We start from the raw sequence: 20,874 nt of genomic DNA, 5'->3' as shown, positions 1-20,874 counted from the left end.
GAATTTTAGGAGAAATTCAGGGATGAGCCAGAATTTTTTTTTGATTCAGATGGCTGAATCAAAGCCAAGATTCAAACATAACAAATGGTGGAGGATGCCTGTCACAGATGTGGGCGAAACATCAGGAGAGAATGCTTCTGGAACATGGCCATACAGTCCGGAAAACTCACAGCAACCCAGTGGCTTCTAATGGTGCTATGTCAGGCTTCAACTCACCATACCTTTTTAACTAAAGCAAATTTACACAGGATGACTAGACCAAAAGCCATACCATGGTTTGTCATGTGTGAATATTGACAGGAGTGAATTTGCATAGCAAGAAAAAAATTCAAATGGTACAATAAAGCATGTATGCATTTCTCACCTCTCTAGCACACTATTATGAATTAGGTCTTTTTAGATTTGTCTGCAATATTATAGTTACCATCTTTTATTGTCGTGTCCGACTCTGGGGGTTGGTGCCCATCTCCATTTCTAAGCCGAAGAGCTGGCCTTACCCATAGACGCCTCCTAGGTCATGTGGCCAACATGACTGCATGGAGCACCGTTACCTTCCCGCAGAAGTGGTACCTATTGATCTACTCACATTTGCATGTTTTCGAACTGCTAGGTTGGCAGAAGCTAGAGCTAATAGTGGGACCTCACTCCGCTCCCCGGATTCGAACCACCAACCTTTCGGTCAGCAAGTTCAGCAGCTCAGCAGTATAACCCGCTGCACCACCGGGGGTGAGAAAAGCAGTATAGAAATGCAGTAAATAATAAATACTTGTGATTAAACTCCCATTAATTCAAAGAGATTTACTCTCCAAAAATTATGTATAAGATAATGTAAGCAAGAAAATATTTGGTTGCTATGCATTTTCTGTGCAGTATGGCCATGTTCTAGAAGCATTCTCTCCTGACGTTTTGCCCACATCTATGGCAGGCATCCTCAGAGGCTGTGAGGTCTGTTGGAAACCAGGCTAGTGGGGTTTATATATCTGTAGAATAATGTCCAGGGTGAGAGAAAGAACTCTTGTCTGTTGGAGGCAAGTGTGAATGTTGCCATTAGCCACCTTGATTAGCACTAAATGGCCTTGCCTGGCTGCTTCCTGCCTGGGGGACTCCTTTGTTGGGAAGTGTTAGCTGGTGCTGATTGTTGCCTTCGACAACACAAGAAAATGTTTTCTGCCTTAAAAGTAATGTGTCTAAGAGATATAGCAAAATGACATCTAAAATGTACATGCTTTTTAGTGGAAAACAAGCAAAAATGCTTGGCAGAAAAACATCCAGCATGCAAATGTATTTATGGAAAAAGAAACCCTCTTCCTTTTTGTAAAAAAAAGGCATATCTTTGCAAAATAATAATAATCAAGAGGATAGGCAGAAACTGGGTAATTGTGTCTGCATTGAATATGGCATTTTTCAGGTCTGAATAGATAACAGCAGCTCATTTACCCTGTATTTCAGCCCCAGTATACAAGGAAGGACACTGTTTTTAATGGATTAAAAAAAGAAAGAAAGATATAGCTTTGCATAAAATACTAGTGTTTCCACGACTACAGGCCTGTCTTGGAAGAGGAGGCTGAATGGGCTACAGCCTTCAATGCACCCTGTATTTCGAAGATATTATCCTACGTAAAATGAAGAAAACAAGAAAGGAAAAGCATGTGATTCTGCATGTGTGTATGTGTGCGTGTGTGCAGCAACGAAAAGACACGCAGCCTTCTTGCAAATAAATAGCAAGATGCCTGCTTCGTCTACCTCGGTTAAAGCTTCCTTTCAGGGAATCGAAAGATGAACGAAACGCATGAATGAACCAATGGGCTTCAGTTGCCCATGGAGACCTGCAAAAAAAAGACTACTAGTCGGCAATAGCGTGCGCTGATATGAAGCTGACATGCTCAGACCACCCCAAAATGCTTAGCATATAGTAGGGAAAGGCAGGTATCCTTTTAAATATGACACATAGGTGGGACTAAAGATAGGTGGGAATTGGGGAACTGAACAAACAGGCTGAAGCTTCAAATAGGCCTACAAAAAGGCACCTTTTCAAAGATCTTTGCAAAACAGAGGGAAGGCTTAAGCAGAAGGGCAAGGAGATAACTGCAAGTAATCATAATTGTATTGTAATCTTGTCTTTCTCTCAGCAAGGAGATGGAGCACATCAGCAAAGAGTCCCATATCCATTCCTCCTCCAATGCCTCCTAAGGCGTTATGCTTATGGGCATGTATGTGTTAAAAATAAATACATAGCAATAAAAAGGCATCCTTTCTAATATGCAAAAATAAAAGAATATTGATTTATGGAGAGAGAAACATATCATCAGGTACATAGGTACCTCTTACTAATACACACCTGAAAATACAGCCCTTTTCCATGTCTAAAATACTATTATTATTATTATTATTGTTATTGTTATTGTTTATTTATACCCCACTTTTCCTCTCTACAAAGGAGACACAAAGCGGTTTACATTAAAAGCATTTCAATACAATGTAAAATCCACAAACGTACAAATATTAAAATGGAATTAAACATCATTGGTATTTTTAAAAATGAACAATTACAATCCATAACTGCTTAAAACTATACCTAAAGCTAAAACCACAAAAGAGGCAGATTTTGAGAGCCAACGGTTGCTAGGAAGGGTCTATTCAAGGTAATACACCACACACACACACACATACCATCTTTCCCCATAGACACATACACACACTCTGGAGCCTCAGATGGCCCTTCCAGACAGGCCCTATATCCCAGGATCAGAACCCAGATTTTCTGTTTATCCCAGATTATTTGGCAGTGGGGACTCATATAATCCAGTTTAAAGTAGAAAACTTGGGATCAGATCCTGGGATATAGGGCCTGTCTGGAAGAGCCCAGTGTGAAGAGGGGGCACCCAAGAAGAAACAGCTCCATCGTGTCTCCTGCTGCATCACTCGGGAGCCCCTCAATATATCCAATATAATATAATAATTCTATATTATATATCACATGTAACATTATGAATAATACTACAGTATAGTGAAATAAAACAATATAATAATATATAATACTAATATTGTGCTAAACTAATAATGTATTACATATATCTATAATAATAATATTATATCATAATACTATATAATACTAATAGTAATACAAAATAATATAATATAATAATAATAATTTTATTACAGTCCCACCAGTAAATGGTCATTAATAAAATAAATAATAATAATATGAAGTTTTGTTATTACAGTAGAGTCTCACTTATCCAAGACTAGCTTATCCAAGGTTCTGGATTATCCAATGAATGTTTGTAGTCAATGTTTTCAATATATCATGATATTTTGGTGCTAAATTCGTAAATACAGTAATTACAACATTACTGCATATTGAACTACTTTTCTATCAAATTTGTTGTGTAACATGATGTTTTGTTGCTTAATTTGTAAAATCGTAACCTAATTTGATGTTTAATAGGTTTTTCCTTATTATCCAAGATATTTGCTTATCCAAGGTTCCGCCGGCCCGTTTAGCTTGGATAAGTGAGACTCTATTGTACTAATATTGTGCTAAACTAATAATGTATTACATATACCTATAATAATAATATTATATCATAATACAATATAATATTAATAGTAATACAAAATAATATAATAGTATAATAATCTAATTTTATTACAGTCCCACCAGTAAACAGTCATTAATAAAATAAATAATAATACAGTAGAGTCTCGCTTATCCAACGTAAATGGGCCGGCAGAACGTTGGATAAGCGAATACGTTGGTAATAAGGAGAGATTAAGGAAAAGCCTATTAAACATCAAATTAGGTTATGATTTTACAAATTAAGCACCAAAACATCATGTTATACAACAAATTTGACAGAAAAAGTAGTTCAATACGCAGTAATGCTATGTAGTAATTACTGTATTTACGAATTTAGCACCAAAATATCATGATATATTGAAAACATTGACTACAAAAATGTGTTGGATAATCCAGAACGTTGGATAAGTGAGTGTTGGATAAATGAGACTCTACTGTTATATAAAGTTTTATTATTATTAGATATGATTTGAGAGATATTTTAGCCCAAACCTAATTAGACTTTATTATATTAATAACAGAGGAAGAGAATGGATGTAATTTAAAACAAACATAAAACAGAGATGCAACAGTTTAGGCTAAATTATCTCTCAGAACACTTCCCAATTTATTCATTTAGATAATTAAAGAAAAGAAAAATTAATTGGAAGTGGGAAGAAGGCATAATTTTTTGACTGGCTGACTGAATGAATGGTTTCTCCTCATTGCAGCTGTCACAGAGATGGAGAAAGGGAGGGGGGAAAGAGAGGACGGCAAGGGGAGGGGGACAAAACACCTCCAAAAGGGAAGCGGGGTTGGGAGGGGGGAAAGAGAGGGGGGCGAGCCGAGGCGCATGCGCAGGGGTGCGGGCCAGCCCGGCTGGCGCCTTTGCGCATGCGCCCCCGTCTCCGCTGCCTCTTTCTCCTCTCCCCTAGCGAGCGACTTACCGAAGCGCAGGGGCTGGAGGTGGCGCTCGGGGTCGGCGAGCGCTGCACCGTCACCAGCGCCATCGGGGCGGCCGCCTTTCCCCGGCCGGCCGGGTTTCACCTTCCCTACTCCATGAGGAGACCCAGAGCGGAGACAGCGCGCGTCCTCCCCCTCTGACACTCTCTCGCCGACTGAGGAGCGGCCGGGTACAATGAGGCACCAGCGCGCATGCGCCACCTGTCAACCGCCGCCACTGCTAGGCCCCACCCACCCATTTCTCGCGCCCTCCCACTTGTATCGCCCCGCCCACCGAAAAGGGTTAACTCTCTCGCTGCCAAAGCAGAGCTTTGTCTTTATTAGGGGGGCTCCTATAATATTATTAGTCATATTACAGGTTATATACGTATAATAGGCATTTATTATATTAGATTAGATTATTTATTTATTTGCTACATTTATATGCCGTCCTTCTCACCCCGAAGGGGACTCAGAGTGGCTTACAAATTAAATTTACATACAATATTATATTATTAGCATAGTACAATACTGGTAATAAATTACTATATTGTACTGTATCAATATATTGTAATATTATTAGTAATATTACATGTAAAATATAATATATATTATATTATTATTCTATATTATTATATTGTACTATATTATTATACCACAATATATATAATACACTACCAGTACAGTATATTATTGTACTATATCATAAGTTGTAGTGTATATAATATATTACAATAATATATATATATATATATATATATATATATATATATTGGAAAAAGATCTGCAGGATAATTTAGCACAAACTGTTGCATCTCTGGAGGGGTTTTATTGTAGCCATTGAGTACCCTTTTCTGTTTATTAATATAATAATATTATATAAATATATATATCTATATAATTATTAATCTATTTATATTATATTAATATAATATAAAAGAAAAGCACAGGATTGTATATTTTGGCATGTGGTAGATTCACGTGAAGCGCAAAGGAGTGGCTCAATGACAAAAAGAATAGAATAATCATAATACAGTAGAGTCTCACTTATCCAACATAAACGGGCCGGCAGAACGTTGGATAAGCGAATATGTTGGATAATGAGGAGAGACTAAGAAAAAGCCTATTAAACATCAAAATAGGTAATGATTTTACAAATTAAGCACCAAAACATCACGTTTTACAACAAATTTGACAGAAAAAGTAGTTCAGTGCGCAGTAAAGCTATGTAGTAATTACTGTATTTACGAATTTAGCACCAAAATATCATGATATATTGAAAACATTGACTACAAAAATGCGTTGGATAATCCAGAACGTTGGATAAGTGAGTGTTGGATAAGTGAGACTCTACATCATCATAATATATCAGGTTTTTTTTAAATAACAGAGACCTGAGGGAAAATATATATATATATATATATATTGATTTACTACATTTATATCCTGCTTTTCTCACCCTGAAGGGGACTCAGAGCAGCTTACAAATCAAATGAATATATTATTATCATAGCACAATATAAACATTAAATTACTATATTGTACTATATCATTATATGGTAATATTATTAGTAATATTACATTTAATATATAATATATATTTAATATTATTATATTGTATAATTAGTAGTATATAATAAATATAATATATAATATTATAAATATATATATATTTACACACTCTACTTTACCTAGTTCATTTTTATCCTTTTATTCGGGTGCCAAATCCAAATTTTAATATGCTTTTAACATGATTATTTCTTTTGTTTTGTTTTGGAATGTTGATTTTAATAGCTGTGTTGCATTTGATGTTTGTTGTGTTTTATATTGCTATTGTTTTTATTCGAGCTTGGCCCCATGTAAGCCGCTCTGAGTCCTCTTTGGGTAGGACTACAGAGGCGGGGTATAAAAAGAAAATTATTATTATTATCAGTATTATTTTCTATGTTTTATTGTTTTATCTGGGCTTGGTCCCATGTTAGCTGCCCCGAGTCCCTTCGGGGAGATGGAGGCAGGGTATAAAAATAAAGTATTATAATATTATTATTATATACATATACATACACACACATACACATACTATCTCTATACACATAATAAAAGTGAAAATCTGTATATATGTGTGTGGTTGGGGTGTCCATTTCCACAAACAGCTATAGCTCCCACTGCTAAGGAGACACCAATGGCCCAAGGTAGTATTAAGATAATAAGACTAATAATGCCCGGTTAAGATAATATTCCCATCCCATATTGTTTCCAAATGCCGGCTGAGATCTTTTGGCACGGCACCCAACGTGCCGATCACCACTGGGACCACCTGTACTGGTTTCTGCCAGAGTCTTTGAATTATTATTATTATTATTATTATTATTATTATTATTATTATTATATGGGAAGAATAAATATAATAAATAGAAACATAATCATAATAGGAAGAAGTTAGCCAATAATATTTTCATCCGCAGCTTTGAATACTCTTTAGGAGAGGAAAGCAGGGCAACAGCAACAATAACAACAATAATATATTTAAGGTGGGAGGCAAGAAGTCCATTAATATGTCAGTTTAACCCCCAGGAAGAATGACGTATCTCTCCTTTGCCAAATAACATCATGCCTTTCTTTCTCTTCCCTCCTTTTGGAATCAATCTAATCACGTAGTGATGTCACCCTGATGGGAAGTGGCCCGCCTCGAAGGGGGTGAGTGGCCTTTGAAGGGCCTCGTTGCTTAGCACCGCCAAACATACACAGCATCCAAGAGCGCCAGAGAGGCCTGGGCGTCCCAAGTAAGTGGCTTTGTGCCTCACATCATACAGCTCTTCCTATTTTAATATATATCTACATACACACACACTGCCAGGATCCCATGTAGAAGTGCAATCTGGTATAAAATTGTGTTAATCCTACAGTGCAGATGCACACATATTCCAAGGGCAGATTTACTCTCTTTTGATGCAAATCGTTGCCAGGCCTGGTTCTTTGGACCAGCTGAAGTTTCCAAATACATACATAATTATTCATACAAAATATTATAAATAATAATATTATTTTCTATTGTTTATATATTGAAATATATACAAATATAGGTAAAGGTTTCCCCTGACGTTAAGTCCAGTCATGTCAGTCTGGGGGTTGGTGCTCATCTCCATTTCTAAGCCAAAGAGCCGGCGTTGTCCGTAGACACCTCTAGGTCATGTGGCCACTGGCATGACTGCATGGAGCACTGTTACCTTCCCACTGGAGCGGTACCTATTGATCTACTCACATTTGCATGTTTTTGAACTGCTAGGTTGGCAGAAGCTGGAGCTAACAGCGATCGCTCACTCCGCTCCCCGGATTCGAACCTGCGACCGTTCGGTCTGAAAGTTCAGCAGCTCAGCGCTTTAACACACTGTGCCACCGAAGGCTCCATATACAAATATAAGCATAATAATAATAATGCTACATCTCTATATTACTCCCATCTGCAGCAAACATTGAATGAGGGTGCAAACCATGAGTATTTATAATTTCTATAATAATATATTATAAATAATAATAAGCAATATTTATTATTTATATACAGTAGAGTCTCACTTATCTAAGGATCTGGATTATCCAATGTATTTTTGTAGTCCATGTTATCAATATATTGTGATATTTTGGTGCTAAATTCGTAAACACAGTAATTACAACATAACATTACTGCGTATTGAACAACTTTTTCTGTCAAATTTGTTGTATAACATGATGTTTTGGTACTTAATTTGTAAAATCATAACCTAATTTGATGTTTAATAGGCTTTTCCTTAATCCCTCCTTATTATCCAAGATAGTCGCTTATCTAAGGTTCTGCCGGCCCGTTTAGCTTGGATAAGTGAGACTCTACTGTATTTATAATTTCTATAATAATATATTATAAATAATAATAAGCAATATTTATTTTTATTATTCATATAATAATATAATATTTAATATTATTTATATATTGGAATATATATACAGATATATGCATCATAATAATAATGCTACATCTATATGACTCCTGTCTGCAACAATAATTCCAGAGAAAATCCTGGAACCAGTGGGAGGCATGGATGGTGATGGCACAAACCAACAGACCACTGATGCGCATGAAGGGCATTCAAATGGTCAGTGTAGACACGGGCCCTTGCTCTTGCTTTCAGAGTGAAACATGGCCGAGTCAGAGAGGACAGAGGAAGAATCGGAGAGAAGCACACTGAGAGACTTGCCGTCAGAGATGGAATCATTGCTGCCGCCGTCTGCCGTCCGGCCACTCTCTCCGCAGACGGACGCCCGATGGAAGGCCGTCTTCTACAAGAGTGTCCAGTCAAGGGCTTTGGACCTGCAGGAGCGGAGGGTGGCCAAGTTCAACCAGGAGAAGGCCTTGGAGAAGAAGACAGAGAGGAAGGAGCCGCCGGACGCTCTGGCCCGGGAGTGGTTCGACGACGAGCGAGCGGCCTTGGAAACCCGGGCTTACCTTCTGGACAAGCTCCTTCCCACCTTGGTCCCCGGAGTGGAGAAGCTGCTGCGGGTGGCGGAGAGGAAGAAGGCCCTGGAGAAGCTGGAGCCCCGCAAGTTCGACCCCATTACCTTTCTGGGGGAGTACCTGATGAGGAACAACCCGGCCTTCCAACTTTCGGCAACCTTGGATCCCTACCAGCGGGGCGTGAAGGCCGTCACGGAGGAGCTGAAGACCAAGGTGCCCAAGACCACGCAACACAAGTGAGTGTGCCTGACCCGTCCACCAATCCCCATTCATCCAAAAAGTACCATATTTGCTCAAATCGAATGCTCACTTTTGGGGCTAAATTTGCGCATTAAGATCCGCGTCATATGGTCATCTTAGTGCTGAGCCAAAGCAAAAGGGGAAGCTGTACCTGGAGCTCCTCTTTTGCGGGATGTCATCTCCATCAGCCTTGAAAAGTATAGTATGTTTCCTTTAGACATTTGGGTTTTCAGAAGAGCTGGAGAACGTCAACATTTGGGCTAAATGCTCAAAGTTTCAGCCAGCGGATTTGGGATTACGGTCCCAAAAGGGTCGGGATATCCGATTCCACCTGAACATTAGGAAGAACTTCCTGACCTTGAGAAGAGCTGTTCAGCAGTGGAACTCTATGTCCCAGAGTCCCATGGAGGCTCCATCCTTGGAGATGGTGCTTTTCCTGCCTGGCTGAATGGGGTTGGAGTGGTTGGCCCCTTGGGGGTCTCTTCCATGACTCAATGCAAGAGGGATGCATTCTGTCTGGGTCCCATCAGGCTCGCCGAGATGAAGGCTTTGGTGGAAGAGAGGCGGCACGAGCGGGAAGAAGTGGACAAGATCAAGGACCACGTGAAGGACATACGGAGGCGGGCGCTGGGCATGCAGTTCAGGGAGTGGACGCAGGACATCACTGGGCGCATTCCCCTTGAGCTGGTAAGAACTGGGGCAAGACGACTGGGCGGAGTGGTTAGTTCCGGAGTCTCCCTTTTGGGACAAAGGATGGTTTGTCATCTACTTCACATCTATTTATCCTTACGGACTTTGGTTGTTTTTAACAGGAACCTTAAAGGCGATGTCCTCCTGAGCCGTAAAAGCCATCTCCTGCTCCCTGTCATACTCCCTTTTGTATTGGTCCCATTACTTCAAATATTTATTTCTTGAATGTGTTGTTGAAGGCTTTCATGGCCAGAATCACTGGGTTTATTTATTTTATTTTATTTATTACATTTATATCCCGCTCTTCTCACCCCGAAGGGTGAGCAGTTTACAAACTGCTCAAAAGAGCAGTTTACAAATCAAATGTACATACAATATATTATTAGCATAGCAGAATATAAGCATTAAATTACTATATTGTACTATATAATTTTATGGTAATATTATTAGTAATATTACATTTAATATATAATATATAATTAATATTATATGTAAAGGTAAAGGTTTTCCCCTGACGTTAAGTCCAGTCGTGTCCGACTCTGGGGGTTGGTGCTCATCTCCATTTCTAAGCTGAGGAGCCGGCGTTGTCCGTAGACACCTCCAAGGTCATGTGGCCAGCATGACTGCATGTAGCGCCGTTACCTTCCTGCCGGAGTGGTACCTATTGATCTACTCACATTTGCATGTTTTCGAACTGCTAGGTTGGCAGGAGCTGGGGCTAACAGCGGGCGCTCATTCCGCTCCCGGGATTTGAACCTGGGACCTTTCGGTCTGCAAGTTCAGCAGCTCAGCGCTTTAACACACTGCACCACCACCAGGGGCCCCAATTAATATTATATTGTATTATTAATTAGTATAATATTGTATTACATTATAATATTATTATCAATATTATAAGTACATCCAATATATTGTATATTTATGGGTTGCTGTGAGTTTTCTGGTTCAAGAAGCATTACCTCTTGATGTTTCGCCCACATCTATGGCAGGCATCCTCATAGGTTGCGAGGTCTATTGGAAACTAGGCAAGTGGGGTTTATATATCTGTGGGAGAAAGAACTCTTGTCTATTGGAGGCAAGTGTGTTGTTTTCAACTGGCTTTATATACAGTATTGACAAAACGGGTTGTCATTCAGGTTCCGACACGCACGCAGATGTGATTTGGGTTCCGCTGCCCTGCTTCGAGATCCCAGCTAAGCTTCTGCATACGCGAAGGAAGTATCTTTTCCAAATTCAGCACCGTATTGCAGCTTTTATGCCCTGGACTGTGTCTATTTATATATTACCTCCCTTTTAATGAGCTGTTGCCCAACAGTGAAACAAAAACTCCGCATCAAGGCAAACGCTGGAAAGTTGCATCATGTTGCAGCTGCTCCAAAGCTGTCTCGATGATCCCTCTGTAAAAACCATGAAATCCTGCATCTCTGGCCCATGACTCTCCGTTTGTGCATCGTGACTTGCCAGAACATGCACAAACAATGGTTAAGAAGAGGCGGACTTTGTGTTCAAGCAATGCCTCTAAATCAGGCCTGGGCCAATTTCGGCCCTCCCTCCAGGTGTTTTGGATTTCAACTCCCACCATTCCTAAAAACCTACAGGCTAAATGATAAAGCCCTCTTTCAAATGGTTGAAATCTGACAGCATTCTGGATTGGAAAGGCTCCCAATAAACCTGATGGGAGTCTGAGTCCTTGAAATGGGTCCTTTTGCTTGCAGATCCAGAGTGCCCTGAGGTCATTCCTGGAAGTCATGCGCTTAGTACCTGAAGCAGGTAAAGTCATGCTCGTCTTCTTCCCTCACTTTGAAGACCCCAAATAATCAAAAGCAGGGAGGATACTGATTGAGAAGCCATTTCTGTTCAGAACCATGAGGACTAGAACCGTAGAAGTTTATGCAAACTCTCCAAGCCTTGATCCAAATCACTTGCCCTTTCTGCTGCCCTAGAGACTAGGACTCAATGAAGCCATGGGTTCAAATGACAGGAAAGGAGATTCCACCTGAAAATTAGGAAGAACTTCCTAACTGTAAGGAGAGCTGCTCAACAGTGGAACTGTCTCCTTCAGAGTCTGGTGGAAGCTTCTTCTTGGAGGCGTTGAAGCAGAGGCTGGATGGCCATCGGTCGGGAGGGCTCAGATTGTATTGCCTGGCTTCAGGAAGGGCTTCTCTCATTACTCTTCTCTGACTCCCCATGGAAAGCATGAGAATGACCAAATAACATCACGTTTCTCCATTGATGTCCCCACGAAAGCCAAGAATATCACCTCAAAATAGAATTAGAGTAATACGGCAAGTGTGTTTTGGTATCTGATATTAGCAACGTCGTTTCCCGGCCTCTTCAGGTTGTAGGATTTGGGGATGTGGGAAGGGAATGCTGGTTCTGTGCAAAGATTCTGGGAATCATCCTCTTCCTCTCTGTCCAATGTTATTCATCTCCATAGGGAGCTATGCCAGGCCCCTGGAAGCAGTCGGGACGCTGGAGGTGAAGGTGAACGAAGAGGAGTGCATAGAGGTAACTCAACCACATCCTGGTTGTAGCAGGAGATTAATAATAACTTCCTTTTGAATCTTTGTCAACCAGTCTGAGATAAAGGTGGACTATTGATTGATTGACTAATTCTAGATCCTTCCTCTGTCTCCGTCCCTCAGTATCTCCTTTCCTACGTCAAGAATTTCAACAGCGACCAGTTTGAACAGCTGCTGAGACATCTACTTCAATGCGCCAACGATGCCCGAGACGCCATCAGGCACGACGTCTGGAGGCAGATGTTTGTCCAGCTCTTCCTTGACTGCGACCACGGACAGGTAGATCCATAGATCCCTTGGATGAGCACCCACCATTAGCCCCAGCTCACCTGCCCACCCAGCAGGTCGAAAATGCGAGTAGAAATGCAAGTAGATAAATAGATACCACTTTTAGCGGGGAGGTAACAAAGGCGCCCTTAAGGACATCAATCGGAGTAAAGCTCTTTGACATGTAAGATAGAGCCACAGCACACACACACACACACCCAGCCAAGATGCCGGAAATAAGATGGAAAAAACTACCTTTATCTCTGTTTGTGTTGTCTGTCCTTGTTAATTGTATAATCAGCATTGAATGTTTGCCGTATGTGTGTTCTGTAAGTTGCTCTGAGTCCTTTTCAGGGTGCGAAGGGCGGGGTATAAACACTGTAAATAAATAAACAAATAATTTAGCAGATCAGAAGCTTCTTGACCACAACAGTAGAGCCAATAAGCTTCAGCAAATTACAGGAGCAGAGTCAAGGTTGAGAAGTTACAATTATTGAAAGAACTATGTTTCTATATAGGAAAACCTATCTACCTTTTCGGAGACTTCTTGTCTTTCTTTGTGCTCCCAGAAGAACAGGGCCCGGCTTTAGCACTGCAGGTTAAACCACCAGCTGCAATAAATCTTGTCAATCCAAGGTTGACAGTTCGAAGCCTGGGTCAGGGCGAGCTCCTGGCCTTTAGCCCAGCTTCCGCCTACCTAGGTTAGAAAGCAAAAATAAGTGTGAATAAATAAATAGGTACTGCTTAAAAGCCCCGGTGGCACAGTGTGTTAAAGCACTGAGCTGCTGAACTTGTAGATCGAAAGGCTTCGGTTCAAATCCCGGGAGCAGAGTGAGCGCCCGCTGTTAGCTCCAGCTTCTGCCAACCTAGCAGTTTGAAAACATGCAAATGTGAGTAGATCAATAGGTACCACTCTGGTGGGAAGGTAATGGTGCTCCATGCAGTCATGCCGGCCACATGACCTTGGAGGTGTCTACAGACAACGCCGGCTCTTTGGCTTAGAAATTGAGATGAGCACCAACCCCCAGAGTCGGATACGATTGGACTTTAACCTTTACCTTAAAAGCGGGGGAAGTATTTCAAAGGCACCCATAAGGAAAAATGCCATAAAAATGCCGGAGATTTGACCAAAAAAGGAGGAAGGCTACGAACAGCTCTTTGGCAGGGAGATGGAGTGACGGGACACTCTCTCTCTATATATATATATATACCTCATGTACAATTGTCTTGTCAGTGTATAAATGGCATTGAATGTTTGCCACATATGTATGTTCTGTGATCCGCCCTGAGTCCCTTTCGGCGTGAGAAGGGCAGAATATAAATACTGTAAATAAAGAAATAAAATGGAGGACTTGCTAGGTAGCTAGAGACTTTGAATGAAAATAGAAGTATCAGTCTAACAAATAGGAGAAAGAGAGGCAGACAAGAAGGCAACGGGGAAACTCAGATGTCTTGTTGAGGACCATAAACTCGTGCAGGATGTGGCTGAGTTCCAACACCAATGTGTTTCCCTAAGCATACAACTTTTATCTTCTTGCACATCCAGGATGTAAAAAGGTACTTACACAGGTGGCCACATCCTTTCTCTGAGGGATGGAGAGAAGGGTGCCTGGCAAGCCATACTCCCTCGCAGGACCCTGTGAGGGACAAGTTCTCTGTACAAATGCGCCAGATGGTCACACCTTCATGTCCGACTCTGAAGTTAATTCAAAGTGGAGATGGTCACTGATATGACTCTATCCCCTTTTCCAAGGTGGGACTCCTGGACCGAGCAAGAGTGTTTTCCTTGCTGAAATATTATTATGACAACTGTCTGCGAGATGCCAGGAAAGGGTACCGCGACCCAAGGAAATGTAAGTGCGGACTCAAGGTGATGGGAGTTAGAGTCCAACTAAGTCACTTTCTGAAGCTCTGGGGAGTTCATTCAAGGCTGGAACTAAGAGATGCCATGAGACCAGATATCCTGATTACTGATGCGGTTCTTGAAGTGTGTAGTGAGGATTGAAGGCTCAAAACTCCCTTCATTTGAAGTATAATTTGCAAAACTTCTTTGGTCTGCACCTTGGTATATATTGAGAAGGGGCTGTTTTTAGGTGCAGAGGGCCCAAGCGTTGCTCTCACACAAGCATTTCCTTCCCACGTGTTTTTTTCTGTGCTTATTCGGCAAGTATACAAAGTTGTAAATCCCTGTTTATTTTGTTCTTACCAGCAAGAACAAATCATTTTGGCAGTTTTCTGCCCACTGAGTGAAATTACAGCAGTAGTTCATTGTGCAAAAATACTCAGGCTTTATCAAAAAATGTCCCCAAATATTGGGAGAAAAGAGTCTCACAGTGGTGAGCCATTTTCTCAACAAGATCCCTTCCTCATTGAGGCCAAGGAACATTGCAAAGATCTTTTCCATCCCTAGTTGTAAGTAAAGGCACAGCTGGTATTCTTGCTGAGTTCCTTTTCATTTCCATGGGCCTGAACAAAATGACATCCTGCCGGACAGTGCTGTATGTCAATCGTGTTTGATTTGCATGCTGCTTTCCCTCCATTTACGGCACTGTACAGTTCCGACTTGTGTCACGCTGCAAATGTCGATGTCTTTGCCTTGTATGTTCTTTGTCGTAATTGGTAATATTGTCAACCGTTAGACTCCTCTGTCCTCTTCTATAGGGCCCATGGCCGAACTGGAAGACATCGAACTGATGGAGTTTTGGGGGAATATGGAGGACGACGAGCCCATTGTCACTACCGCTGTTGTTTCGGAGGAATCTCTTCCAGGGTTATCCGCAGAGGCCTTGGTACTTAACAACGTCCTGAAGGACATCCTTTCCGATATGGAAGTGGGCAAAGTGCAGGACACCCTGGAAGATCAGGCGGCCGCGATCCCAGAGCAAGATGGACAGGTGACCATTACTGTAGAAGACGAGAGTCAAGTTGTTCCAGTGACAGAACAGGCAGAACAGACAACTCAGGAAGTGACGGTTCCCGAGGAAGGCTCCCCGGAGAAGGTTGAAGTGACAGTTCCCGAGGAAGGATCCCCGGAGAAGGTTGAAGTGTCAGTTCCCGCAGAAGGCTCCCCGGAGAAGGTTGAAGAGACGGTTCTGGAGGAAGGATCCCCAGAAAAGGTTGAAGTGGCAGTTCCGGAAGAAGGCTCCCTGGAGAAGGTTGAGCCGACCGCCGAAGACACTGGAACTGTGGATGAAGGAGTGGAACCTGAAACCATCCCCGAGATGCCGCCAGAGCTCCTTGTGGAAGAAAAGGAGGCTGATGAGGGCGAGCGACCAGAAAAATTGAGTCCACCACCCGCCTCAGAGCCAGTGGAGATGCCTGCTCCCACTCCATCCCTCTCCCAGACAGCCACCAACCTCCAGCAAGTGCTGGACCAAGAGTTGGGCCCAGACGTAGAGGGAACTTCCACAGATCAGGTTCCTGGTGTGCAGGATGCTGGGGTAGAAGAGGCCGCTGCAAAGGAGGAAGAGCATGGAGAGAAGACGGACGCAGGCGAGGTGGAGGAGCAACGCCCAGCTAGCATTGTGGAGCCACCGAGCCAGTCATCAGGAGAACAGGCTACAGGTAGGACCACTGGTTTCTGAATTTTTATGTGATTAGAGTGAGGATGATAATGAAGCAGATTAAAGGCCACCTGATGCCACATCTCTGCCCATGTGTCTCTGCCGCTACATTTTGTAGATTCAGGTTGAGCACTGTATGTTTTGGCTGGTTCCCAAAGTTGGCTAGGTGTGGCTTTTTGTCTGAGTTTGTTCCACCAGGGTGCTTTGTTCAGTGAAAATCTTTGCATTCAGAGGGTTTACAAAGACAACTGAAAAGACAGGCATCCGGTGAAATATTGGATTGGTTGGAGAAGGAAGGAAGGAAGGAAGGAAGGAAGGAAGGAAGGAAGGGGCTGCCTTTACATGTAGCAGGGGGTCCAATACAGGAAAGGAGATTCCACCTGAAAATTAGTAAGAACTTCCTGATCATAAGAGCTGTTTAGCTGTGTAACTCTCTGCCTTGGAACGCGGTGGAAGCTCCTTCTTTGGAGGCTTTTAAACAGGCTGGATGGCCATCTGTCGGGGTGCTTTGATGTGCGTTTCCTGCCTGATAGAAAAGGGTTGGACTGGATTGTCCTTAAGGCTTCGTCCAACCCTATGATTCTACCAGCTTGGTCTGGAGACGGGAGGGAAAGAATTGTCTTGAAGTCATCACTTAAGTGAAGCAAGGAGGAAAAGAGCCAAATGGGACCCTTCGTTGGAGAGGATAAATACACAAATCAGCTCAGGGCAATGGCTTTCCTACTGGCTGGCTCAATGCAACCTGAAATTGTGTGATTGGATTATCTGATAGCGGGATTCTCGTCTGATCTCTGCCTCTGTCTAGCAGGGAGAGCGTGACTCACCCCTTTCAATTATTTACTTGCCTCTTGGGAGGGCGGCCTCCCGCACCGTTGACCCCAGGGCTTTCCAAAAGGGGATGGGTGGGAAGGGAGATGTGGCCCATTCTCAAAAATGGGTGGCCCCGATTCTGAGGTTGGGACAGGAAGAATGAGAGGGAGCAAAACAGACAGCTGCCTCTGCCCAGGGGACGGGCAACTAACCTGTGGGACAATGTTGTTGGCGGGATTCAGGGAGCTGTGGTCTAACAAAGGTAAACATTAGGTTCCAACTGGACAGGGCAATGGATGAAAATGCCAGCTGGATAACGATTGGGCCTGCGTGAGCCACTTTGAGTCTTGGTTAAGAGATGAAAGTGGGGAACAACAACAAGAACAACAAGAATAACCCATTAAAGTAGCTTCTCACACGCTTAGTCATGGTTGACTTCTAGTGTACCAAAAAAGAAAATGAGTTCTAGTGTAAGCATTGTAGCACTATGGCTTGTTCACCAGGCAGATGGGTGTTGAAGTCCTTGTTAGCATCATGGCCAAACATTAAGAGCTATTCCATGACATGGAAGAGTTGACGTGAACGAAGAATAATATTGGATATTATTATATTGTATGACACAGCAAACAAGATAGATATGCTGGATTTCGTTTCACAAAATTATTATAATTGTTTTAACTGTTTTAATGTTTATTTTATTGTACTATGGTGTATTGGCATAAATGGCCAGTCTGTAAGCCGCCCTGAGTCCCTGCGGGTGAGAAGGGCAGGGTAGAAATGATAGAAATAAATAAATAAATAAATAAAATCACAAGTCGAACACTTCCCAAGTGTCTAGGACTGTGTGATGTATTTTCGGATGATGCGTGCAGATCCCAGTAGGGTAGCCTTTTGCAGTTGACAGATCGTTGTTATTATTATTATTATTATTATTATTATTATTATTATTATTATTATTATTGTATGACACAGCAAACAAGATAGATATGCTAGATTTCGTATCACAAAATAATAATAATAATAATAATAATAATAATAATAATAATAATAATAATAATAATTTGCTTATTTATACCCCGCTTTTTCTCTCCACAAGGAGACTTAGGAATAGAAACAAATATATGGAATTGCTGAGAGTTTTCCAGGCTGTATGGCCATGTTCCAGAAGCATGATTCTGGCCATGAAAACCTTCAACAACTGATATGTGTAGCCTGAGTAGGAACGGTGCTCATAGCTAAGAAGGGGAGACGCATAATGCATATCTACTTTGATATTCTTGGTTCACTTTTGCACTATGAGTTCATCTCCTAAGGGTTGAGGAGGGAGTGAAGCCCAATCCAGATGCCCCATGTACATCCAGCAATGGAGAGTTGGATTGAATGCAAACCAAAGGATGTCTGGATAGCATTTGTTTGGGGTCAAATTCTACCCTTTGCCATGATGGGATGTTGGACTCCATCAGCAAAAGGTCTAGCATGCTTCTCTGTCATGGACCACCTTTTGCATCATTTGCCACCATTAATACTTATATCAATAGCATGTGTCTGTATCTGACAGTGAAAGAATGCTTGGAAAAACTTGGAGCTACATCCAGTTCTTTATAAGAAAGGCACCCAGTTTTCCCATTCCCAGTGCCCATTACCACTTTCTCATAGGTCTATTGCTTTCGCCCGCCAAGCAGCCCAGCAAGGAAGCCAAAAGAGAGGTTCAGCTGATCTACGGAGAGCCTTGGTCCGGTGAGTACGTCCCTCGACACTCTTCAGCATTCGGATCCTATCCTTTGCGGGAAGCGATGACAGGACCTGACGTTTCTCTCTCAGAAACCAATTCTGCTTCATGGTCCCTGCAGGTGACTTTCGGGCGGCTGACCTGTCCTTCAAGTATGCCGATTATGGGAAGGAGATCCGGGAGGACTGGAACAATGAAAACTCCAGGTTTCCAGGTGCCTTTTAAGAAAGTGCCGTTCCATCAAACCTCCCAATGGTCTCTCCTCAGAGGGTGATCTGCTTCGAGGTTCCTTGACATCCATCTGTTGGAAGTGAGACTCAGGACAGAAGCAGGTTCTTCCAGTATTGGTCCATAGCTGCTCTCCTCTGAATGGGATCTGTAATACTGGACTGATCTATATCTGTCCATCTATAGAATGAAAGTGAAAATCTATCTATATCTATTTTCCAGGATGGCTTATCATATCCAAAGAGGATAATGGATCTGGACCAAACTTGGCACACATACCCACCATGACCAATTTAAAATACTGGAGGGGTTTGGGGAGCACTGACAGAGAGCAATGAGAGTTGTAGTTCAACCATATGCGAAGAGCACCGTGAACCCCACCGACAATGCATATGGATCAAACGTGGCATACATATCCATCATGATCGTCTTAAAATTCTGGTGGAGTTTGGGGTGGGGGGAATTGACCTAGGATGATAGGAGTTGTGGTTCACCCACATCCAGAATGCACTGCGAACCCCACTGCTGATGGATCTGGAGCACACATAACATACATACCCATCATGACCAACTTTAAACACTGGAGGGATTTGGGGAGAATTGACTCAGGATGATGGAAATTTGTAACCTGGGGACTGCCTATACTTAACTTGGGCATCGCCGGGTGCCTAAGCAAGCCTCTTCCAAAATCCCAGCATGGACACATGAGCTTTGTGCCACTCCATTTCTTTCAGACCTGCGCATGAACATGGTGGAGATCCAGGCCCGTGGCCCCCCGTCCTCTATTTCCACTTTTGAGAAGGACTTTCTCGACCTGCCACAGTTCGTCCAGCTCCTGGAGACCTTTGTGGGCGAAGAAACATCCCTGCCGAATCTGAAGAAGATGGTGGAGTTTGTGAAGGGTGGATATGTCCAGACGGAGAGAGAAAAAATCAAGCAGTTGGAGCAAGTAAGCAGAGGAGATATTGCAATCCTCAAGATTGTTTTGCCTGTTGAATGAAGCCTGGTGAGAATCGGTGCCACAACAAATATGAATTCTCCCTCACTTGGGATGTATCTCTTGTTGGGAATTCACCTTGAGATGTGTGCTCGCTTCTCTTCTTTCCCTTTCAGATCCATCACAGATCCTTCTTGGTCTGGAAGCAGCTGCTCTTGGCGGCCCTCTTTGAGAAATGGGACAACGAATGCTCTGGGTTTTTAGATATGAAAGAGGTGGACGCTGTTCTCGCCACCTTCAAGGAAGGGATGGAGGAAGAGGCTTTGAATAAAGGTAAAAGAGGCACGCCTTCCCTGAGCTGCATTTTCAGACAGCTTGCCCTTTCAGTCACTTGCAATGAACACAGTGGAACATTTTGAAATGAACAGAATCCTGTGTCATGTTGAAAGCAAACACTTATACAGTCTTTTGTAGCATGATTTTTTAAATCTGACACATGAAGTGAATTACATATATGTGGTGAGTCCAAGGGCCCACTTGTTGCCTCTAAGACCTTATACTGTTAAAGGTATAGGATGTCTAGAGAATCAGTGGTTCCCAACTTGTGGTCCATAGACCACCAGTGGTCCACAAGAACTAAAATATGGTCCGCAGCCCCACTGTTACTACATCGTTGAAACGAGAGCGACTAGTCTCGCAAAACCCTCCCGATGGGGAAGTCGGGAGGGGAGGGGCTGACTACTCACAAAAGGCGCGACAACAAGCCTCCTGACTGCTGCTTCTCCTCCTCCTCCCGTTCCATTTGGCACCTGGAAGCGGAGGCGCCATAGTGTCTTTGTTTTTAGGCCTGTTCCTGGGGTTATTTGGGGTGCTGATTTAGAAAATTGCATTGGAGAGACCA

The 20,874-nt window shown here is 42.4% G+C and overlaps 2 protein-coding genes across 5 annotated transcripts in view; one reads left to right on the top strand and one right to left on the bottom strand.

Moving 5' to 3' along the window:
* Positions 1–4,646, bottom strand: part of ssh2 (slingshot protein phosphatase 2) — a 69,926-nt gene extending 65,280 nt beyond the window's left edge. Inside the window, exon 1 of the mRNA XM_062959263.1 lies at positions 4,507–4,646. Coding sequence (XP_062815333.1) covers positions 4,507–4,569 — 63 coding nt within the window. The 5' untranslated portion in view covers positions 4,570–4,646. The remainder of the gene's footprint in view (positions 1–4,506) is intronic.
* A 36-nt stretch (positions 4,647–4,682) lies between these two features.
* efcab5 (EF-hand calcium binding domain 5) overlaps positions 4,683–20,874 on the top strand; it is a 28,901-nt gene continuing 12,709 nt past the window's right edge. Inside the window, exons 1-13 of one of the 4 annotated variants that reach the window (XM_008120336.3) lie at positions 4,683–4,880; positions 7,160–7,284; positions 8,665–9,223; positions 9,758–9,914; positions 11,633–11,687; positions 12,355–12,425; positions 12,563–12,718; positions 14,460–14,559; positions 15,368–16,270; positions 18,736–18,816; positions 18,930–19,022; positions 19,771–19,985; positions 20,150–20,306. In XM_008120336.3, coding sequence (XP_008118543.2) covers positions 8,673–9,223; positions 9,758–9,914; positions 11,633–11,687; positions 12,355–12,425; positions 12,563–12,718; positions 14,460–14,559; positions 15,368–16,270; positions 18,736–18,816; positions 18,930–19,022; positions 19,771–19,985; positions 20,150–20,306 — 2,539 coding nt within the window. In that variant the 5' untranslated portion in view covers positions 4,683–4,880; positions 7,160–7,284; positions 8,665–8,672. Of the gene's footprint in view, positions 4,881–6,927; positions 7,285–7,345; positions 7,985–8,664; positions 9,224–9,757; positions 9,915–11,632; positions 11,688–12,354; positions 12,426–12,562; positions 12,719–14,459; positions 14,560–15,367; positions 16,271–18,735; positions 18,817–18,929; positions 19,023–19,770; positions 19,986–20,149; positions 20,307–20,874 lie in introns of those variants that run through there. The other 3 variants (XM_008120337.3, XM_016997283.2, XM_062959257.1) reach the window with 3 other exon arrangements.

The sequence above is a fragment of the Anolis carolinensis genome, unplaced genomic scaffold (assembly GCF_035594765.1).
Source record: "Anolis carolinensis isolate JA03-04 unplaced genomic scaffold, rAnoCar3.1.pri scaffold_7, whole genome shotgun sequence".
NCBI lineage: Eukaryota > Metazoa > Chordata > Lepidosauria > Squamata > Dactyloidae > Anolis > Anolis carolinensis.
Note: the sequence above shows the minus strand (reverse complement) of the source record. Positions and strands in the feature narration are given on the sequence as shown.